The following is a 9,916-nucleotide window of genomic DNA, read 5'->3' as shown; positions in this document are numbered from 1 at the left end:
GTCGTATTATTGAGCATTGTGCTCTACACAATGGCCAAGCTTTGCATGGTCTTTCGCCTGCCATCAAATATTACTTATCAAGCCCTTTTGTAGATTTGTGCGAGAACTCCCCGCTCATCTGATCTCAGGCCATTGATAAAATGGATGAGGTGAGTCTGACATTACGAATCGGCGCCCATTGAAACGCGTCGCCCGGGAAAAGTGGGGTACCCAAGGCGATTTGCGTGCATCACGGCCTGGAAACAAGGTTGTAAAGAGTTCCAACATTTTCGGCTTCTTATGATCCTAAAGCGACGAATTCCCAAAAGAGAGCAAAGAGTTATACCCTTGAGTCCTTTAGAAGACAATACTAATGTAAATGAAGCAGTCAGTAATGTTTGAAGGTGTCAAAATGTTCTTCGGTAAGAGCCACTTTCAACGGAGCGTGAAGTGTTTATGTAAATCCTCGCGAGTAATAATTTCACAACAAAAGATTGAAGCGCCGTTTGCCTCGTGCCAGCTCGTGGAGATATCAGAGTTATCGGTCCGTGTTTTCTGGAAAGGCCTTAGTTTCATTGATCGTTGCTGTTAATTTATATGGAATTTTCGATTTATGTGAAGAGGATGCGAGCGCTTTATAATTTTTTGCCGCTTGACATCGCCGATCATCGAGAGAAGCTGAGAGAGATACCGATCAGTGTGCACATTCGTCGATCAGATGACACAGTGTTTGGAAATCCAAAGTTGGAAAAATACTTTGAGGTGAGTGGCGTCTTTACGTTATTTATTTACAGCATAAAGTCTCCGTGCAATGTAATTGAAATTGCTGCGTTGAAACGAAACAATAAGTTAAGGATCGTCGTGTCATTTGATTCCAGTGACAAGAAAGCTTGTGTATATAAACAAAGCCTTGCAACCAAGGATAGTATTGTCCGATCTAGCCGATCTATATATATAATGCAATGTAGTTTTAACCAGTTTCTCCTTGACTTATAAAGGTGACTGAACAATATGTTTTTTTTTTCAAAATGCCGATGAATTGTTTTTTTTTTTCTTAGCAATCCAAAAAGTGAATCTTGTAAGAGGATAATTTAGATGTCCATCTGTTTTGTGAGAATTAAGGCCCCTTTTGCAGAGTTATCCGCTGGTCATACCGGTACCAGGACTCCTCTTGAGTACACCCGCTGACCGGGGACTCGCATGCTCGGCCGAACGAGTCGGCCATGTTTGTGTTACGAAACACTGCGGACAATTTAAAGGACTAAACGAGCTATTTCTCGCCTTATGGACTCCTTGTAAGTGCTTTTCGCTTCGTTAGATTAATCTACTTGTATTGTATTGTGATTTTTCCGTTCTTGTTCGATTGTAGAATGATTCCTTCATCGTTGACATTAAAGTGAATTTTGTACATTGAGAAGGCTATTTCTTCACCTTTAATCTGCAGCATGTCACATCACATTTTTTTAGATTCAGAATATTTTGTGAATTTGTTTAGTTTGGGTCAGGTTTTGTTTGTATTTGAATGTTCAATTTATTTTGATTGGTATTTATTTTTCCAAGTTCAGTTTCACTTGACGATTGAACTGCCCGGTAATCAGAATAAGTTAGATTGTGTTTGAAAATCATCATTAAAAAATATATATATATTTAGACATTCCATGAGGGATGTTCACAGCTATTGGATGGGTCTCGTAGCTTGCTGCCAGCAATAAGTGTTAAAATGTACCGTATTAAAGCTATAAGCTTGTGGGGCCGTATATTCCCAATCAAATTGAACTTTGGAAGTGTTGGTTTTTGTGGAGGGAGGAAAACTGGAGAACCTGGAGAAAAACCCTCAGAGCAGGAATTACTTACAAATTGATCCAGCTATAAATCGTAGCATTCTGGTAATGTATTTTTTTCTCATTCCTTTTCAGAAAATATTTACATTCATATGGACACTAAAGACTTTGCTTGGCCCATCTCGGCCCCCGTTATCTCAGCTGGGTCAAAAACATATGTAGACGTCCGTAAAGGACTTAGTCCTTTTGGGGTTTTTTAACGAGAGACAGTGTAAAAAAGGGGCTTTCAAACAAATTGAGGAGCTTCTTAAGCTATTTGGACTGAGCGACATTTATTTGGATAAAAATACAAGGACTTTTGTCACTGCAGAATCGTTCATTTTAACACTTATTGCTGGCAGCAAGCTACGAGACCCATCCAATAGCTGTGAACATCCCTCATGGAATGAACTGTGTTTATTTTTTGTTAAAACTGTGGTTGATGCCACTTTAAGCAGTGATGAAAATATGCCAACACAATTAAATGCAACACCATTGACACAGGAGACAATACAACAGAGCAGCAATAACAACGTTAATGATGATACCACTGCACCTTGTCCCAAAGTGTACACTGGTTGCATTAAGCAGCCTGAATCAACATCAACCCTGGCTTTGCGTTTGGCAGACAAGCAGACTACTCGATCTACCAAACTAGAGGAGAGGGTGAAGAAACAGAACAAAATATTTAGTGACTTGGCAGTGGATGTTCATCATGGCTCCAAGGTTTGCAAAATTATGTTTCTTACTTGTGCGGGTTATACATCAAAGTGAATGCTTCACCCAATTTCGCCACCATCATTTACATGCCTCTATTTGCTTTGGAAGCTGAATGTCTGTCATTGTGGAATGCCTGGACACGAATGCTATAAGGGAGGATGTGAAGAGTTAGAAATTAGAGGTTGTGTTACCCAGATGAGGTACTAGACCCCCCCAGCCAACAATTTTTTGTAGTACTATATAATTCCTTCCTAGATACTCCTCTGTCAAACCGTTACATCCAACGTATTCAATTATTAAGCAATTAAACTGTTTGTGTTATAAAGCACTGTAAATCCATTTGCTTTTTCATTTTCAGATTGATGCCCTGGGGAAAGATAGCCATCCAACAGCCCAGTTAAGGGAAAGCATTAAGCCATAACTAAACGAGGCTGGCCTCAATATTGATAAGTTAACAACGGAACCTGCCTTGCTGGCTTAGGTCCTGATGCTTTACAAGGTCATCCTCAAGCGTAAACTTGAGCTTCATGACATCGCCAAAGGTAGTTTGCAAACAAAATTTACACAAAAACGTTGAGTACTGACAATGGACAAGTATACATCTTAACAGCATTTTTTATCTGGAATGGAGGAGGTTGGTTTGCATACAGCCCTGGGAAAGTGGCCGTTCCTCGTTGAAATAATATTTCCCAAAGAAAACGAACAAATGATCACTTGTGAGGGGCTCAGAGGCAAGATAAGCAGGACGCTTCCGATGAAAATTCCACTGCAGCAAAATAGTTTTTGAGATATATTGCATTTATCAAATCAAGACACAAAGGTACGTGTCAGTATTAAAGGTGTAAATAACCACATAATCAATTACTAATTGTTTGCATAAAAAGAATGTGCCTTTATCACTTGAGAAATGACCCCTGCTCTGCCAGTTATTCGGCACTAAATCATTCATTCCGCATTCAAGATGGCGGGCAGGTGTCTCCAGAAGGTGGCAGAGATGCCACAACAGGAAAGACCAGGGAGTGAATATGGCTTATCAAGCGCCTGAAATGGTTATTATTTTATATATATCGTAGATGTATCTGTGCAGCGGTGAACATAAAATCTGTGATAAAATGTTAACAAATCAAGTATCGAAAACTAAAAACATGTAATGCATCAGAGCTGAACACACACATGTATCAGAGCTCCACAAAATCTTTCAGTCACAGAAGGTATTTTGAGCAAAGTCATCTTGGTTTTTTTTTTATGTTGCTCCACTCGCAGAACTTGTAATGTCTGCTGACAAAAGTAAAACAGATAAGAAATGCCTTAGAATAAGCAGTTCACCATGACCGAGCTACTCAAAAGAATCTCCCTCATTGAACAACATGCTGTTGAACGGGAAGCGTGGATAACTTCTCTAGATCTAATCTCTAGATCTTTTTTTTTTTTTTCGTGCGAACAAATTTCTCTCAATTTTTTTAGGATGATTACTGCACCAATCATATATAACGGTTTCTGACGCCATCTTTGTTTCAACAGATTTTTGAATTGCAAACTCAAGATATTGGTTAAAAGAGCTTACTGATCAAATTTCAGGAAATGTAGTCTTGCTGGGAAAGCTGCTGGGAAAGGTTTGCATTTTTAAATACATTTGTCTGAAATCTGAGCCAGTGTACGTGGATAATTTCAGAAACATTTGTAGCAAAAAACACAAATGCTATTTCTCACGTCCCAGCGTAGCCGTGACTTTCAAATTTAATCAATGAAATGTTTGCTAGGTACCTTAAACTTTTAATTTTTACAAATTACATGATGTTAATTTTCTTTAAATTATTGGCCTTCAAACTTCTAATTTTCTCCATACATTTCCTGTAAACTTTACCGTGTTTGCCCCCCCCCCCCCCAACACAGCATCAGAACACGGGAAAAGGTTTATTGATCTCCATCGAGTACCAAGCCGTATAGAAGAAAGGCGCCATTTTGTTTATTTTTGCGTGTTAAGTTCTACACAGTAAAGATGCGCAATGCAAAACTATGATACCATAAGGGAGTCACTGTTATCAAGTGTATACAGCTGCACCCAGCCAGGGTGTGTCATTAAGACTTTGTTTACCAGCAACATCACTACAGCCACACCCAAGATGGGGTCTTATGCCTGACTTTCCAGGACACCTTCCAGATGTTTGGATAGATCAACTTGAAAAGTGGCGTCACTTCTCAGCATCGACTGACAGAAAATCACCACTGTAGCTTCTTTGCAATGGTGAGTTCACTGCCAAATCTGACGTTGGAAAATTTGATGGCTCGACCCTTGGATTGGCCTTTGTAGATTGGACGATTTAAGAGTATTGTGCACGATCAGCCCTTTCAGAATTTGAACACTGTCACTGGTGCCACATATCTAGAACCAAGGATGCATACAATGAGCTACAGGATATCACCAGTTGTAAAGAGACATGGGAGATTATAAGCAAACACTGCAGAGACCTCCATCAACTTAACCAAAATGAAAAACAAAGATTACTATCGGCTCCTCGTAAATAAAGAACAAATTGAACCGAAGGCTACCTCCAAATGGGAAAGAGACTTGCAAATTGGTCAAGCATCTCTACAACCTTTTTTTAGTCGCGTAAGAAACGTATGTAGAGATAATAAGCTTAGGGAATTTTATTTCAAACTCTTACACAGAATAGTAGTCACCAAAAAGGAATTATTTCTCTTTGGTGTGGCAGAGGACGCAAAGAGTCCATACTGTGATTTGAATGACTCCATAATTCACACTTTCTACAACTGTAATTGGAGTCAATTATTCTTCGCAGAGGTTATAAAATTTTTTTTTTTTTTTATACTTTATTAAATTAAATATACAGTTACAAGCACAGATATAGATACAGATACAGAAGTTTGAAGTACAATTACACTTTGAAAAAATACATAGTTACGGGTGCACTACAGTTACAATTTTTAATTTTGAAATACTACTACAATTACTCTGGAAACAGTTATGCTAAAAAAAAATAAATAAATAAATAAATAACAAAAAAAAAACAAAAATAACAAAAAACAAAACAAACAAACAAAAAAAATAAAAAAATAAATTCAAAAAAAGAACGAAAAATGGCAGACGTTGCATACATTTACTTTAAATAAGTTTATCTAAAAAATTTTCCCATTTAACTAAATGGAGGTGCAATTTATCTTTCTGCTTAGCAATAAATTCTTCTATTTTAATAGTTTTCCTTAGTAGAGCATGGAAGACACTCAAACTGGGATTAGTAGATCTCTTCCTACAAAGTACAATTGTTTGTTTTGCCACAAGAACTATGTGGTTTACAGCCATAAAATGTTCCTCGAGATCAGGCAAACCAAGTATAACATTGACTACTTCTGACAAATCAACACTAATTCCAGTGACACACTGTTGCAGCCAGTTGAAAATTTCATTCCAAAAGGCACTAGAATAAGAACATAATGCAAACAAATGTTCAGGGGTTTCTTCCTCCTCTCCACAAAAGGTGCACAAAGGCGACTCCACCAAGCCAAACTTACACAATTTAGAATTTGTAAATAAGATTCTATTAACCACTTTGTATTGAAATTCTCTTGTGTGCGCATCTAACGCAACCTGGAAAGGCAAGCTGTATATTTTACTCCAATCACGCTTAGGGTCAGGGAACATTTCATCGAATTTCCTTTGTGCTGTTGGTTTTTCACAAACCCTTGAGACCAGACTCCCATACAGTTTTTTGGAATTTACTTTTGATGTGGGTACTTTAACTGAATTAATAGTTAAAGTGGATTTATTTGAATCCGAGTTCAAGATATAAGGACCTGTCATGGACTTAATAGCTTGTTTCCATTTAACTGGTATTGCATCGATTAGACCTTGCCACAAAAGAAAGTTTTTCATTTTAAGACCTTTGTTATGCAGATCATTCCATGTCAAAAATTTACATGTCCCATCCAGTTTAATCATGTCACCAATTTTGTTTATACCTATATCCATCAGTTCGCTAATAAAACATGATTTATTATTTATACAGATGTGTTTATTATTCCAAATTATTTCGTTTAAAATTTCATCACTTGTTTCAGGCATTGAACCATTTAATTTTGACCATAAGGTCAAACATTCGTTATAAAATGGGGGGATAGCAAAGTTTGCAATATGGTGTAAATAATTTTGGTACAACAATTTCTTATCAGAGTCTGAGAAAATGAAATTCAAAGTTCACAAGCTTAGGCAGAAGCTCACGTCTTTCAAGTAATTCAGTTAAATTCAGTGGAACTTCGAAATTGATTTTCAATGTTTGGCGTTGTAAGAAAAGGTTTTTTTTTTTTAATAAGATATTTGAAGCAGTAACACAAAAGCTTGCAATAATGTGTAAATAATTTTGGTCTTCCAAGAATGGTTAAATGTCTCCACTTCCACAGATTAAGAGTCTTTTTCAGCGAATCCAGGATTGAATCAAAATTTAATTTAACGGCTTGCTTCTTATCATATGAGAAAAAGATGCCAAGTATCTTTAAAGGTTTATCCATATTTTTAATACCGATATCAAGCTTTATGGACGAGTCGCCAAGATGGAGAGCCTCTAATTTACCGTTATTTACTTTAAGGCCCGAGCAGCATCCAAAATCTCGCAACATTTTTAAAAGATTTTCGAAAGATTGTTTATCTTTCAAGAAAGTCGTCAGATCATCAGCGAAAATGGTTAACTTAATTTCTTCGTTATCTGAAAGTTTAAAGCCTTTAATATTTTTACTGCTTCTAATATTTATAGCAAGTATCTCGAGAGCAATAATGAAGAGGTACGGAGACAAAGGGTCACCTTGCCTAACTCCTCGCTTGACGTCAAAATGAACGGAGGAGAAGCCGTTGTTTGTAACACAGCTTTTAATGTTACAATAAAATGTGCTTACCCACTTGATAAAAGATTCACCGAAATTGAAAGCCAGTAGGGCCTTATTTAAAAAAGCCCAGTCAAGAGAGTCAAACGCCTTCTCGAAATCGATCGCGACAAGCAGTCCACTTAAGTCATTAACTTTGGTATAAGACATGATGTCATCAATAATTCTCGTGCTATCGGAGATCAGTCGGCCCTTGACATAGGCATTTTGATTCCTGTGTATTATGAAAGGCAAAATGCATTCCAATCTCTTCGGTAAAGCCTTAGACGCAATCTTGACATCGACATTTATTAAGGAGATAGGCCTCCAATTTGCTATATACATCTTGTCCTTATCTTTCTTTTCAATTAATTTAATAATAGCCATTTTTTGTGACGTTGATAATTCTCCATGCTCATGCGCTGCATTCAAGCAGCCCACTACCAGATTCCCTATAACTGGCCAAAAAGCTTTGTAGAATTCGACTGTCAAGCCATCGTTTCCCGGTGCTTTACCATTTTGAAAACTCAGTAGCGAACGATAACATTCATTGAAAGTTAATTTCCCCTCACACTTCATCTGCATTTCCTTGTCTAGTTTTGGTATGTCAGGGTTTCCTAAGAAGATTTTAGCACAGCCCTGATCAATATCCGCCCCGTTGTTTTGGTATAAGGTGGAATAGAAGGACTTTAGCTGGTTTAAAATAACAGCAGGTTCCGTAATGACATTTCCGTCGTCTTGTTTTATTTTCCTTATGCAGGATTTGTTATGATTAAAGTTTTCAAGTCGCAGAAAATAGCTGTTACTTTTCTCCCCTTTTTCATACCATCTAGCGCGAGATCGAATCATAGCACCTTGTGTTATATAATCATACATAGCTTCATATTCTATTTTTTGCTCCTCAAGTTTCGCAAGATTCTCGGCCGTTGGTAACTCATTACACTTTTCTTCCCATTCTTTCACGCTTTTTTCAAGTTCAGATAACTTATCACGACGGTCTCTAGCTTTACGCTTGCTATAACTAATCGTTTCCTTTCGTATTCGATATTTGATTATGTCCCATAACAGTCTTTTATCTGTAATATCCCAATTCTCATCTAGCCAACTAGGGTACGAATTTTTTAAAAATTCGGCGTATACAGGGTCGTCCGCCAGACTCGAATTAAACCTCCAGTAGGATGGTCCCCTATCATAATTTGTTATGCTTTTGAAATGAAGAGAAATTGCTGAATGATCTGATTTTATTGCGGGTATCACGTCTGTAGCAAGAACTTCTTCTTGGCACGAATCGCTTACAAGCCAGAAATCTAATCTACGTTGAATAAGCGGCGTTTTTTGTCTCCATGTGAAGCGTTTATCATCTGGATGACGGATTCTCCATATATCTATTAAATCATTTTCTGACATCATATCTTTAATTTCATTAACGCTCCTATCTTTGATTTTTCGATTGCCACCGAAGCAATCCAAATTCTCATCGAAAAAGATATTGAAGTCACCTCCCATTATAACTTTTCTATTAGGATCGAAATCATAGCTTTCAATTTTGCTTCTGATCTTTTTGAAAAACACTTCTTGTTCATGAACTTTGTTGGGAGCATAAATATTTACAAATAAAAAAAGGTTCCCCTGCACAACGGCTTCTAGAAATATGAAGCGACCGCTAGGGTCACAAAAAACTGTTTTTTGTTCAAATTCTAAGTTTTGTTTCACTAGAATTATGGTGCCTTTGCTGTGATTTGAGCCGTGCGAGAACAACATCTTGCCTTTCCATTGTGTTCTCCAAAATTGTTCATCCTCAATTGTGCTATATGTTTCCTGCAGGAAAGCAACATCAGCTTTTTGTTTTGTTATCCATAAAAGTATCGCTTTTCGCTTATCGGAGGAACGCAAACCCCGAACATTTAAAGAAACCATTTTAAAATTTGTTGTCATTTTCTATGTTTTCTTTGTCAATAGAGCTAGCCTAGCACCTCGAATACCAACACCCTAATTACCGCATAACACCTTATAAAGAAAAGGTTATGTAACATCGCACCATAAAAAATTCTAATTAACATAATATGCGCAACGTAAGTTAGCCTGAAATAAAGGTAACAAAAACAAAACGTAAACCATATTTTAAAATAAAATAAACATACACACAAATACGGAATGATTAAACTAATAATCTATTCGTCCATGAAGCTCTTCAGCCCATTCCAATCGCATCACTGAATTCAATATTGGTGTAACTAAAAGCAGTATTAAACGACAGTTGAATACCTGAAGAGAAGGTCCAAGCTTCATCAATTGTTCTTGTATTTGATTAGAGAGAAAAACCTTAAAGTACGGGAGTTACTCAGGAACGAACTTTCCATCGATGTAAAGCATATCCGGTTTACTTTGACTGAAGTAGGCCGATTGTCCCGCCTTCCTTGCTTCTTTCAGCTTTGACATTTGACGTCGTCTTGCTTCTTGGATTGACTTTGGAAGATCGGGGTAGATATAAATTTCTTTATCACGAAGATATTTCCCCAGGCTCG

The 9,916-nt window shown here is 37.2% G+C and overlaps 1 protein-coding gene across 1 annotated transcript; it reads left to right on the top strand.

The window, feature by feature from the left end:
* The first annotated feature begins 278 nt into the window (after positions 1–278).
* Positions 279–3,228, top strand: LOC144648679 (uncharacterized). Its single transcript, XM_078508176.1, has 3 exons — positions 279–741; positions 1,896–2,525; positions 2,878–3,228. The coding sequence occupies exons 2-3, from the start codon at positions 2,268–2,270 to the stop codon at positions 2,938–2,940; spliced, it is 321 nt and encodes a 106-aa protein (XP_078364302.1). The 5' UTR covers positions 279–741; positions 1,896–2,267; the 3' UTR covers positions 2,941–3,228.
* The last annotated feature ends 6,688 nt before the right edge of the window (positions 3,229–9,916 follow it).

This window comes from Oculina patagonica, chromosome 4 (assembly GCF_052425735.1).
Source record: "Oculina patagonica isolate OP01 chromosome 4, crgOcupat, whole genome shotgun sequence".
NCBI classification, from domain to species: domain Eukaryota; kingdom Metazoa; phylum Cnidaria; class Anthozoa; order Scleractinia; family Oculinidae; genus Oculina; species Oculina patagonica.
Note: the sequence above shows the minus strand (reverse complement) of the source record. Positions and strands in the feature narration are given on the sequence as shown.